This window comes from Odocoileus virginianus, chromosome 27 (genome assembly GCF_023699985.2).
Source record: "Odocoileus virginianus isolate 20LAN1187 ecotype Illinois chromosome 27, Ovbor_1.2, whole genome shotgun sequence".
In the NCBI taxonomy this organism is placed as follows: domain Eukaryota; kingdom Metazoa; phylum Chordata; class Mammalia; order Artiodactyla; family Cervidae; genus Odocoileus; species Odocoileus virginianus.
Window position 1 is genome coordinate 5,047,810 of NC_069700.1, and position 13,090 is coordinate 5,060,899.

Consider the following 13,090-nt stretch of genomic DNA (forward strand, 5'->3'; position numbering starts at 1 on the left):
GTCTCTACGTTGTGTCTGACTCTTTGTGACCCTACGAACTGCAGCCGGCCAGGCTCTTCTGTCCATGGGATTTCCCAGGCAAGAATACTGGAGTGGGTGGTCATTTCCTTCTCCAGGGGATGTTCCAGACCCAGAGATCAAAACCGCATCTCTTGCGTCTCCTGCATTGGCAGGTGGGTTCTTCCCCAGCTGAGCCGCTATTTCTATTATTATATAGCAAATAATTTTTTCTAAGATAAACAAAACTTAAATAAACTAGTATGTTTAATCTATTAAAACAACTGTTTCACAGGTCATAATATGAACAATTTTTTTTCCTATTTTTGCTATGAAATAACTGATGCTTCAGCTACATTATTTTTTAAAAAATTTTATTATGCTTAATTGAATAACTATCAATTACATTTATGAGGAGTAACAAAGGAATAGTAAAACTAAATTTGAATAAAACATCTCAATTCTAATTTTGAAACCTAATAAAAAAATATGTTTTAGTACAGTAAAAATCCATTAAATACACATCATCAGTGTCAGGCTGTCTCTGTTAGGAAAACATTCATCAATGTTGAGAGAAGATATTCAACTTGAAAACAAAATTCACTTAAAAACAATAGCACTTTATTACTGTTACATGGTAGATTTCCTTAAAAACCATAGGTATATACTTTGGAGATTATGCAAATTACTTCCTGAAGTATTTTAACAGGTTGTAAATGCTAAATAAAAGTGTTATGAAATTATTCAGGAGATAAGATTGTAACAATACCTTTCCAAAGCTATTCTGACAATCCCTAAGAGCCAAATAAAGATTTGTGAAATTCCCTAATATGATTCGGCGGGGGAGGCTTTGAGTGAGAACCAAGATTCTTGATTTCTACTCCAGCTAACAAACTAAATGCACTTAACTCGTTAGCTTTCATTCTTACGTGTGTGTGTGTGTGTGCGCGTGCGCGTGCGCACGCGCGCGTGTGCACATGTGCATGCATGTGCTAGCTCAGCTGTGTCCAACTCTGTGATCCCATGGACTGTAGCTCACCAGCCTCCTTTGTCCATGGGATTCTCCAGGCAGGAATACTGGAGTGGGCTGCTACTTCCTCCTCCAGGAGATCTTACTGACCCAGGGATCAAACCCTCACCTCTTGTGTCTCCTGCCTTGGCAGACAGATTCTTTACCACTGCACCACCTGGGAAGCCCAGGTGGGTTTATCTGTTCACACTTATCTGTTCATTTGGAAGTCACATTCCAGACCCGATTCTATGTACTCTAGTAGGCTTTGCTGTGCAAAATTTCCCTACTGTAACTAAACATTTTCAGTCTATAATTTACTCTGATCATTGGTTTTACTATCATATATATGTACATAAATATTATTGATATAATATATATTTCTTTGCATGCTAAATGAGTCTCCCAATTTAAGAGAGAGCTGCCATGTCATGTTCCACTGCGTGCATGAAGACCAGTATTATGCTGTGCCCAGGACTACTGTTCAAAAGTCCTCATTGTCACAGCTAAAGAATGGACTGATTCGATCTGCATAACCAACTGTAGACCCCAGTCCAGAGGGACACACGTCCCAGGTCTCCACTCCGTCTGTCTGTGGGGGCAGAGCATGTTGTCTGACGGTCCAGCAATCTCTGGGAATCTTCAGAGGAAGCGATGCTGTTGGGGAGGTTGCCGTGACGATGGGAGCTGGAAGGTCCAAGGCTTCTGCGTAGATGGACATCTGGGTGTTTTCAGAAGCATAGTCACAGCTGGAGAGGCTCTTTACCTCCTGCACGCTGTCACGATATTTCAGGGCGGGGGGCTGGTAGGCCTGGTAGGAGACTTTGGTGGTGGTGGTGATCACTGTCTGAAGGGCTGGAGCGGCGGGTGGGGCGGTCGTGAGGTACCGGCAGGGGGGCTGTGGGGTGTACTGAGAGTGAGCGGCCTCGGGCGGGAGCTGTGCTTGGTCCAGCCTCTCCCCCGGGCCAGCTTTGCCAAGGACCGCTTTCCAGCCGTGCTGTTTACTGGTGAAATCAAAACTCCTCTCAAAGCTGCTGTAGGTGTTGACGTTGTACTGCAGGGTGTTCAGATGAACCCAGTCTGCGTCCTTAGGGATACTGCCAGCGTCTTTATAAAAGGTGGGATACGGGCTCAAATTTGCATCCCCAGGATCTGCCAATTCATAGCTGCAGGCGGGCCGGGGCAAATAGATTCTTGGGTTCGAATATTTCTGAAAGGGTGGTACTATGTCTCCCTGGAAGGTGGTGAGGTCACAGGTAGCTTTGTAAGCATCCGAGTTTGGAAAGGAAAGGCAGGGTTGGCCCGGAACAGGGAAGCCGGCATCAGGAATCACATCCAAGTCCTCTGGGTTCTCCAGGGAAGGGATGCTGTTGAAATGTCTGCTGTGATCTTGACTCTCTCCTGCCTAAAGAAATGACACGAAATTTTAATCTGTAAATAGAGATGTAAATTACATGGACACCCTCACCTGTTAACAGTCACCAACCAACCAAATAACAAGCTTGCAGTTGGTGACTCTGTGTTATGAGCACAGAAACATGATCTGGGCACCCGGCCCAGGAATTTCACGGCTTGAGCTCAGGCTTGAATCCCTCGCTGCTGAACTCAGAGGGTCCAGGGCAGCCCAGGAGGCTGGGTCTGAGTAGTAGATGGTCCTGTCTTCCGCACACTACATGCAGGATAGCAGAGGCTTAGGAGCCTGCCGCGGAGCTGGGTTCAAATCCTGCCTGTCCTTCATGAATTGGACTAGTTACTTAACCTCGCTAAGCCTCAGGTTCCTCACTTGAAAATGGGGCTCAATAACCATAGTTTCTTCTTAAGGCTTTTGTGATCTTAAGAAGTGTAAACCTCTTAGCCTGTATGTACTGGCACATAGAAAGTGCTCAGACAAGGCCAGTGTCTCTTATCTTCAGGCGAATATTCTGCCTGCTTGGCATACTTTGGTAGACAAGCCAAACTGGCTCAAGTTGCACAAAGAACTTTTATCTGTTTTACGTTAATGATGCCAAGGACCCTCTCAAAGCTGTACTGTTAACTCACAGGGGTGCGCCTATGTTCTTCTGTATGACCGTTGGATAATTGCCCTTATATTAGAATGTCAGCTCACATCCTCACTCTATCATTAATTGTAGAGATATTCTGCTTTTTTTTTTTCAAGAAGAAGAAGGGATTAGAAGCCCTATTCAAAAATTTTGTTCAATGACATTTTGTTAGAGATATCGAATTTTCACATAAAATCAAACCTTTTAAATTAAGGTATGACATTCCTATTTTATGTAATTCTCAGTATATTTTGTGATGATGACAAACACAGACCACAAGAAGTGTAATGGCAGCTCCCCATTACCTCAGGTTCTCGAATTCTCTTTTTCTGTGGTTGGTAAAAAGAAGCCATTTGTCTCTTGACGGCACTTCTTCTAGCTTCCGTCTCTGATTTACTCTCTGGTCTTGGGTGATCATGAACTCCCTTGGCCTGCATTAATAAGGGGATGAATCACATGTGTTCCTCTGCGGCGAAGCTGGGCAAAAATTAAGTATACCTTTCCCAACACCCCAAGTTGCTGTTTTTTCAAAGAAACAGAGAAAAAAAATTCTTAAGCAAATAAAACTGCACTAATAATAGACATCTTAAAAGATGACCTGAAAGTGAAAGTCACTCAGTCGTGTCCAACTCTTTGGGACCCCATGGACTATATATAGTTCATGGAATTCTCCAGGCCAGAATACTGGAGTGGGTAGCTTTTCCCTTCTCCAGGGGATCTTCCCAATGCAGGGATCGAACCCAGGTCTTCCGCCTTGTAGCCGGATTCTTTACCAACTGAGCTAGCAGGGAAGCCCAAAGATGACCTAACAGTCCTTTTAAATATGAAAAAACTGTAAGTTCACTCTTAGAGAGCACACAGTAGGTGAACTAATTTCTAGGAGCCTAGTAAGGCTAGGCTAGAAGCCACAACACCTATTTCTGGCCAGTTGAGCTATATTTGGCTTGGTCCAGAGTTTCTAAGGGGCTTCCCTGGTGGCTTAGACAGTAAAGAACCTGCCTGCCAACGTCGGTGACAGGGGTTCGATCCCTGGGTCGGGAAGATCCCCTAGAGAAGGGAATGGCAACCCACTCCAGTATTCTTGCCTGGAGAATTCCAGGGACAGAGGAGGCTGGCAGGCTACAGTCCATTGGGTCACAAAGAATCGGACACGACTTAGGGTCTAAGCCAGAAGCGAGAGTGTCTAAGACACCTGGCAGGTGGCCTGGTCCCTGTGAGCCGATGAGAATATCCATCACAAACTGTGGGGTTCCCTCACCTACCTGGAAAAAGATTGCGTTGCCATCCAGTCGCCAGAAGTTGGTCACAGGGTAACCGCTGTGCCCACGACAGGGGATCAATTCCAAAGCAGAGTGACAGTTGGGACAAGGCTTCTCTGCAAAGCCAGAGGTCGGAAATATTAATAATTAATATTAATTGTGTTAATATTAACAAATATTAATTAATAAAATGTTAATAACTCCTGGCCCCCTGGAAGGAAGGAAGGAAGGAAGGGGAACGCACTCACTGGGAAGGGGAACTCAGGCCTGCACGGCCACCCCCACCCGGCCCCACGGCTCACTCTGCTGCTTCAGCCGCGCCTTGTCGCAGATGGCTGGCCGCAGCTGCAGCCGCGAGCCGTCGGGCAGGGCGCAGTCCTGCGCACACACCACCACGCCCAGGCAGGACTTCTTGAGGATGTGGCCGTTGTGGTTGTTGGTGTTGCGCATGGCCCAGCCGCTCAGGTGGCGCTGTGCCTTCTTCTCATCGCTGCTGTAGATGAAGCGCACATAGCCGTCCGGCCACTCGCAGAAGCGGTCAAAGTGAGCTGGCTTCTGCAAAGGCGTCCAAGGACAGCAATCAAGTTTGTCCACCCCAAACCCCATGCGGCAAGGTTTTCATCTTCTCCAAGCATATCAGGATGAAAACTGAGTCTTTTTAATTCCAGAAATGCTGAAAAACCCAGAAACTGTGCTCTTAAGAAATGTCACTCATCTTGTGTGTGGACCCTTCTGACAACTGGCTATAAACTGATGTTTCTATAGCGCTTCCCACAAAAATGGTACAGGTATTAGTTCTAGCTTTCATATGCCCACAGACCATAGGCACTAGTATTATCCCTATTTAATTGAATAGTAAATGGAGATCAGAGAGGTTCATCGACTTGCCCAAGGTCACACAGCTAGTAAAAATCTGGCTATAGGATTTGAGCCCACACAGTCTGACTCCAGAGCCTGTCCTCCTCACCACCAGGTTATACCACTTCTTGGTGCATTTATATGTTACAAGTATTTTTAAGGTAAGCATTAAAGTGACAGGGCAGAAAGTGGTCAGAAAGTTCTATCACTGATACACACTTGAGCCTGCATCTTTTCTTCCATGCAGTGGTTTTTCTTCCAAAGCTCTTGGCTTGATAACCCAGCACAACATGAGAGAGACAGGAACAGCTTCCCAGAGTAGCCTTCCAGGTTTGACTGCATGCATGCTAAATCACTCAGTTGTGTCCAATTCTTTGCAACCCCATGGACTGTAGCCTGCCAGTTTCCTCTGTCCATGGGCTTCTTCAGGCAAGAATACTGGAGCGGATGGCCATGCCCTCTGCCAGGGGATCTTCCCGACCCAGGGATTGAACCCATGTCTCTCTCCAATGTCTCCTGCACTGGCAGGCAGGTTCTTTACCACTAGTGCCACCTGGGAAGCCCAGCCTTCCAGGATTACAAGGGTGTTACGATGACAGGCTGGCCAGAAGGTAAACCCGAGCACTTGGTGGAGGCTGCTAAGTCCTGGGCCTCTCTCCAGAGCAATATGGATTGTCATTCTCCCACACAAACAGCTGCCTGGCTAAAATAACATGATATCTAAAATACTGAACATCACTTTCCTATTCATGTTTGGTGGTCCTTGTCCATATTATGCATTATTTATACTGCAATGTCTCTCCTGTTATAAGTTTAATATAAAATTACCCTTTCCTGTGCACTATTTACCTGGTACTCTCTATGGCAGGGGTCTGCAAACTGGGGACCGTGGGCCTAATTCAGCCTCTCTCTTGTTTTAGTACCGCCCACAAGCTAAGAATGATTTTGACATTTTTTAATGGTTGAGGGGACAAATCAAAACAATTACATGTTGTGACACATGCAAATCATATGAAATTCAGATTTTGGTATCCATAATAAAGTTGCATTAGAACACAGCCAAGTACATTTGTCTACGTATGGTCTGTTTTTGCGCTATAGTGCACTAAACACGCACAGGATGGGAGTCTAAGATTGTTATCTAATTCCACTGCTTGATGACAAGTGAATGACCCGAGACTAAGGCAAATTCAGGAACTGTGTCAAGGTCACACCGCAAGGGCAGCCCTTCCTCCTTGGGTTAGCCGGAGCAGGATCCCCTTTCTCCAGCCCAGAGCACCTACCTCTTTAGAGAAGGCACACACACTCTCTGTTTAAGAACTAATCTCCCAGAGGATATGTTCTTCACATTTACATGGGAAGTTTAGAGAACGCTTGTGAGAGAACCCATCCTTCCTTTATTTGGATATGGTCTTCTCTAAAACACAAGAACAGATTCCCAACCATCCCCTCCCCGGCCCCGTGGGGATTTACATGGACAGTCAGTGAGAAGGAGAGGCCCTTACTGTAGTGTGAATGGCACAATGTGACCCTAACGTAGGCAGGCTTTAAAACTAACAAATAGGTTTCCACGAATGTGTAGCCCAGAGTACTTCTCTCTTTGAGAAGCTACACAACATTGCTAATGAACTGCTGTCCACCTAAAACCTGAACGGCACATAACAGATGCTCCATAAAGGTCAAGTCTCTCTCACCCCTTGTACCAGGGCATTGCCAGAAGTTCACCTCTGCAAAAGCTCCCAAGTCACTCCTAATTCTCCTTCCACCTACACGCAGGACTTTAAAGTCACTCCCCAGTTTTTGCTTCTAACCACTATGACCAAGCATAACTGCCCAGCCCATTCCTTCCTTCTGTTAAAAAATAAAACAAATTCACCCTAAACAGATGACTTTGATTTTCTCCTCACTAGAGAAGTAAGCTCAGAAGTTGTGTCCAAAACCTGGATTCCAAAGGCTGTCTGGGCGTCTGTGACCTGGTTACCATGACTACAAAGCCCCCCAAGAGCCACGCTTCATCCTGGCAGCCAGGATAGATGGCCCAAGTCCTGCTCTTTAAGATGCGGTCGCTGCAATTTATGGTCCTATCTCACAGTTCTGCTGCGTGAGAAGAGATGGCATCTACATTCACCAAGATGCCCCTCCACCTTTCTAGTGGATGTCGAAGAATGGACAAGGAAGAGTCAGCGGATTTCTACCTCGGTTAAAAGAGAGGGACGAGAAGTCAGGCTCCCGCCGGCCAGACGACCCGAAACGTGGAGCCTAATTGACAGTTCCCGAGGAAACAGGTGGGAGAAGACACATCTCTAACCCCAGCTCTGCCATCGGTGGAGTCCCTGAACACTGGAGGGCTCTCAGGGATGTGTTTTTTTTTTCTTTGGGGGTGGGGGGTGGCAGGGCGGCCGGTCCACAGTCTCTGCCAAGACACCCCTCCTCTTTGGATGGAAAGCCGCGCGCGCAGCGGGTTTCACGCACCTGCGGCATCTGCGGGTCGTTGATGTCCCAGCTGAGCTTCATGCCGTAGGACCACGCGCAGTCCGCCAGCTGCGCCTCCGCCGCCGGCATCCGCTCCTCCTCGCGGGTGCTCCGCGCCAAGGGTCCTGAAAGACACAAGAAAAACAGACCAACCTAGAGCTGCCCACGGTTGTTTCCCCCCTGTTTTAAAAGCAAGTGGAGAGAGAGACAGACAGAGAGGCCGATATAGAAATGCAGAAGCGGCGGGCGAGGGTTCAGGGCGGCTCGGGTGGAGCCCTGTTCTTGGTCTCGGTGCTTAAAAGTCTCCACCTGGAGCGCAGCGTGGGCGCCAGGCAGCTGCCCGCACGTTTATTAAAGGTGCCCCCGCCCCGCGGCCCCGCGCGCGGTGCTCCGCCTTTCCTCGCTCCCCGCCCGCTCCCACCCTCCAGGGCCCTGCAGGGCCGGTCCCCCACTCCCAGGCAGGGCGAGCGACGGAGGGGAGGTGGACCTGAGCCCTCGAGGTGACGGGAAACTGAAGCCTAGACGGGCCAGAGTTGGGGGGAGGTTGGAATGTCTAAGTTGAAAATCATGTTTTTTCCCTAACCGTTTCAGGTTGGATATAAAGAGAGGCTTCTGAGACAGAACCTTTCCAGCAAAGTCCCCGAGAGGCAATACACAGTTCCCAGGCAGTTTGGGAACCACCTCGAAGAGGCTCGGCGGCCGCGCGCCCTTATCCGAGAAGACGCGCGCACGCCTACTAGCTTTGGGGCGCGTCCTTTTCGGGGATTTTGTTCCGGCTGATGATGTTGTTCAGGCGCTCAGTCGTGTCCGACTCTCTGAGACCCCATGGACTGCAGCACTCCAGGCCTCCCTGTCCTCCACCACCTCCAGGAGCTTGCTCAAACACGTCCCCTGAGCCGGTGATGCCATCCAGCCATCTCGTCCTCTGCCGTCCCCTTCTGCTCCGGCCTCTCGGTCTTTTCTAATGAATCAGTTCTTCACATCAGGTAGGAAGGGGGAAGGGGAAGGAGGGGCGAACTCTGCGGCCCCCAAATCTGTATTTTCTCGGCCGCCTTGACTACTTCTGAGCCTGTTTTCTTTCTGCTAGGAAAAGGATCTGAGGCTCGGGGATTTCTCAGTCGCCATCCACCTGAAACGACCCTTTTTAAAAAGTGGTTTTTTTTTTTTTCCTAACCGCGTGGAAATCGTCGTGGAAATACCACCACAAAATAGTATTTACACCTATTCCGGCTGCGGAGTCTCTGGAGACTGGAGGAAGCAGATGAGCGGGTAGGGCGCTGTGGGCTTCCCAGGGCTGAGACCAAGCCTTCTTTAGCTGTGCACCCACTTCCTTAGGGATTGGAAGGGCCCAATACAAGAAACCAATGGAAGGAATTTAAGTTGCTCTTTGGCCGCCCGGGTCAGCGAGGGAGGGTGGGTTTCCAGAATTCATTCCCTACGCCTTTGTTCTTGGGGGTGGCACTCTCCAGCTACCTGCATAGCCAGACAGAAGTGAAGTAGTTTCTCAGTCCTGCCCGCCTCTTTGCGACTCCATGGACTGCAGCCCACTAGCCTCCGCTGTCCGTGGGATTTTCCAGGCAAGGATGCTGGAGTGGGTTGCCATTTCCTTCTCCAGGGGATCTTCCCAACCCAGGGATAGAACCCGGGTCTCCTGCACAGCAGGCAGATTCTTTAGGCAGCCAAACGGAAGCCTACTTCTAAAGACGTTCCCTGTTAGAGGAGGACGCTTGGAACCTGCATCCCGCCAAATCCTCAACCCCATTCGCCTAGCGTTTGGCATCGCCGAGCGCGCACACGGATCCAGCGTGGCACCCGGCGAGAAGGACGCCCAGTCCAGCGCGTCTGGCAGAATTACAGCCTCTTCCTTTGGCGAAAAGTGAGGAAAGCGATGCTCACTTACAACCGCAGGAAGTGAATCTCGTCCACGCTCCCAGTCCTCTTAGCTTCCCTGGTGGAGGGCAAATCAAACCAACAGTGGGGTTCGACTCAGAGCCGCTGCGGTTGACGGCCCAGGGGCAGAGAATTCCCAAGAGGGTAAAAGCCAGATTTGGGTAATGACACGAATTTTCTTCTTTCTCTAATTTCAAGCTGGGATTCCCTGCTCCCACCCTCCCCGCAACTCTCCTCTCCCCCACCCTACCCCGCCAAGCAGAGGCGCAAAGTTCTTGTACAAGAAAGTGACAAGTTCATTCCCCAGCCTCCCTACCGTGGTCACCCTGCCCCTAAAGTTTTCTATGTTCTTGTGGGTTAGCATTTCTGATTAAAATCATTCACAGAGTTGCCGCGAAAGTCTGGGAGGAAACGGAGAAACGTGTTCACTGTTCACCCACTAGTTTCATCCCCAGACTTTCATTGTCAACCGCTCACTGAACCTCCTGGCATCTCCTATCATTCAGTTGCTTTTTGGGTTGTTTTCTTTTTCCACGGTTAAAATTTCTGACCCTTCTCTTTTTATTTATTTATTTATTACAAATTGACATTTCTTTGTCGAGTTTAAGATAAAAACATTTTAAAGGCGATCAAGCCAGTCACTCCTCAGGGAAATCAGTCCTGAATATTCATTGGAAGGACTGATGCTGAAGCTGAAGCTCCAATACTTGGGTCATCTGATGTGAAGAGAGCCAACTCATTGGAAAAGACCCTGACACTGGGAAAGATCAAAAGCAGGAAGAGGAGTCCACAGAGAATGAGATGTCTGGATGGCATCACCAACTCAGAGAACATGAATTTGAGCAAGCTCCGGGAGTTGGTGAGGACAGGGAAGCCTGGCATAATGCAGTCCACGGGGTCCTAAAGAGTCAGACACGACTTAGCGACTGAACAATAACAACAAAATGTTTTTAATATAGCTTCAAAAACAAACTTAAAATCCCTTCTGAAAATATGTAGAAACTAATTTCTGGTCTTATTGTAACCACTGTTATACTATTCCTTTTCTCTGTAATTTTGGAATATTCCTAGAGAGTCCTTACCCTTCAAAAATATAAAAAAGAACAATTAAAAAAATGAAAGCCAAGTCAATTAATCAAGTAGTTTTTTTCCTAAATAGATTCTGGTATTCAAAGAAAAGTCTTTGTCTCTACTGTATTTAGTTTGAGCAGAATTAGAATATATATTCCAAGTTATCCTAAAATTATGTCTGGGTAAAACATGTTAGTAAAACAAGATAATCAAAGTGAAAACATAAAAAAATAAATGGTGTTGTCTGTGATGTTATCCTTAATTTCTCCTGAATTTTTGAATGCATTAACAACCATGTAGTTTGAAAGGCTGTTATATTTTCCCCACAGTCTGAAAATAATTGATTAAAACTAATATCAAGAAGACTTAAATGTCATACATTATATTCTTACTGTATTACCTATTTTATTCTCTAAAATAAAGTGTGTTTAAACTGTATTTGATTTTTATCAACCTTTAAATTTTCCTGCATTAATACTTACATTGATTCAGAACACTGTATTCACAGCTGATTTTGAAATCATTGAAGTTTATTAATTCAAAAGCAAAGGAATCTAAAAGTTTGGTTTAGATTAAAGTAAGTAAATTACATCATATTTGCCTGGAATGGATATGATGAGCCACGGACTAAGTACTGTATTGAATGGACTGGAGATACAATGCAGAGCTCAGGGCTGACTTGCAGGGATTCTGGTTACATTGAGTTTACCTCTGATGCAAACAAATACCTTCTGTAAACGTCATGACACCCAAGTACCCACAGCACCCGATTATCATACAAGTTAATTTTTTACAAGGAATGTTTGGATTTGAGGGGTCCTTTTGTCTACTTGCTTTTTCCTCCCTTTTAAAAGAAAATCCCAGTCCAACTTATTTTTGTCACGGCGTTCCCATATCAGACAACCGATCAGCCTAAACCTGGCCATTAGTACACATTCTTGTGGGGCTGAAGGAAGTGGACAGAAAACAAGCAGACTGGATGAAAATGTTTATTTTATTTTGACTGAGCACAGCGAGGTGTGTATATTTTAAAATCCTTTCTTTTGTAATATCAGGAATAAAGTTACAGTTTCGGGTACAAATCTGGTTCCTATGTGGAAAGTTCGGTTTCAGTCTGTTAATATCAATGGATCGAAACCAGCTCTACTCTCTGTTAAAGGTGGGGCGAAAACTGCCGGCTTCAGCACAGGGAACGCCTATCAGTTTAGAACTTCGCTTTTAAAGTCTCTTAATTGACATGTTTTCATCCCTCGAGAAATCGCTTTTTCTTAAGGCGCGCTTGCGTGCGCCCAGGTGGCCTTACCTTGATTCCTAGTTAACAGGCCAGCGTTTCTCAAACGCTTGTCAATGTCGGGACTCTCCTAGGTTTTCAGGGGCGAGATGATTAATTAGAGTTTGGGGCGGAGCTTGGCATCCGGGAGCCGTGTGCAGAACCCTCGCCAGCAGAACCCGGGAGGCCGAGCGCGGCGCTGCGCGTCCGGCTGTGGGTGTGCGCCCTGGTTCGGGTACGTGGCGTCCTGCCTGAGCCTCGGGATGGGGGAGGTGAGTGATCTTGGGGGGACCTGAGCCCCGTAGAACCCCGGCCCCCTCTCCACCGTTCTAGGGGGACGCGGGGGCGCACGTCCGTCGGGCTCTGGGCTCCGAGCCTGGCGTGCTCGCCCAGTATGCTCGGGTTGCTTAGTCGTGACCGTCTCTGCAACTGTAGCCCTGCCAGGCTCCTCGGTCCATGGGATTCTCCAGGCAAGAATATGGGGTGGGTTACCAGTTCCTTCTCCGGGGGATTTTCCTGACCCAAGGATCGAACCCGTGTCTCCGGCATTGGCAGGCGGATTCTTTACCACTGCGCCACCTGGGAAGCCTGGCGTGCCCCTGGACCGGCGCTGGGGCGCTTCAACGTTCTTAGGTTTGCTGGGAGTTTATTGGTCGCTTTCAGACAGACCGTAAGGTAGAATAGAAACTTCTGGTTCCTCGCTAGTAAAGCGTTTAGGGAAGGGGGAATTGGAGAATTAATGTTTGAAGGTAATGAAGTGGTTCTTTTCGAGTTGCTCGGGATGTTTTCCAGCCCGTTTTCTCTCTGGTTGCGTAGAAAGTGCAAAGACGCTAACCCACCCAGGTCCCAGATCTACGGCCCCAAGATTCTGGGGCTTCTGTTAGCCCCGCCGCCCAGGGTTTGGAGGGGGCAAGGTGGATTGGTACTTTCCCTCATTCCTTTTCTTGAATACACTGTTGGCAGAAAAAACAAGCCTGGATTTGAGTCTTTAAATTCACCTTTTTTTTTTCTATTTAAAAATAATATTATTGTAAAATATGCTGACATTTAAGGATTTTATCCAGTACACAAAGGACTGTTAGCCCAAGCTAGATTTTTTTTTTTTTAAACAGCCTCTTTGGGAGAGAGATTACATTTTTTAAAAAGTTATTTTTTTAATTGTTGGGAGCAAGTGAGATGCCATTGTTTAGCATGTTTGTGAAAACTAGGTTGGTAATCCAGG

At 47.3% G+C, this 13,090-nt stretch overlaps 2 protein-coding genes across 2 annotated transcripts in view; one reads left to right on the plus strand and one right to left on the minus strand.

The window, feature by feature from the left end:
* Window positions 1-1,040: 1,040 nt before the first annotated feature.
* On the minus strand, window positions 1,041-7,727 carry GCM2 (glial cells missing transcription factor 2). Its single transcript, XM_020891093.2, has 5 exons — window positions 7,638-7,727; window positions 4,610-4,862; window positions 4,311-4,423; window positions 3,354-3,479; window positions 1,041-2,411 (listed from the first exon to the last, which is right to left on the minus strand). Exons 1-5 carry the CDS (start codon window positions 7,725-7,727, stop codon window positions 1,491-1,493), a joined length of 1,503 nt encoding a protein of 500 aa, XP_020746752.2. The 3' UTR covers window positions 1,041-1,490.
* Window positions 7,728-7,868: 141 nt separating this feature from the next.
* SYCP2L (synaptonemal complex protein 2 like) overlaps window positions 7,869-13,090 on the plus strand; it is a 60,765-nt gene continuing 55,543 nt past the window's right edge. The window contains exons 1-6 of the mRNA XM_070456963.1: window positions 7,869-7,983; window positions 8,066-8,137; window positions 9,408-9,513; window positions 9,726-9,883; window positions 11,991-12,103; window positions 12,202-12,270. Coding sequence (XP_070313064.1) covers window positions 7,869-7,983; window positions 8,066-8,137; window positions 9,408-9,513; window positions 9,726-9,883; window positions 11,991-12,103; window positions 12,202-12,270 — 633 coding nt within the window. The remainder of the gene's footprint in view (window positions 7,984-8,065; window positions 8,138-9,407; window positions 9,514-9,725; window positions 9,884-11,990; window positions 12,104-12,201; window positions 12,271-13,090) is intronic.

Excerpts from the sequence above, each read along its gene's own strand:
- GCM2 (XM_020891093.2), bottom strand. The coding sequence starts at position 7,727 with ATGCCGGCGGCGGAGGCGCAGCTGGCGGACTGCGCGTGGTCCTACGGC. Across the intron at positions 4,863-7,637 it reads ACGACCCGCAGATGCCGCAG|AAGCCAGCTCACTTTGACCG; the intron begins GTGCGTGAAACC and ends ACGCCTTTGCAG. Across the intron at positions 2,412-3,353 it reads AGAGAATTCGAGAACCTGAG|GCAGGAGAGAGTCAAGATCA; the intron begins GTAATGGGGAGC and ends TCATTTCTTTAG.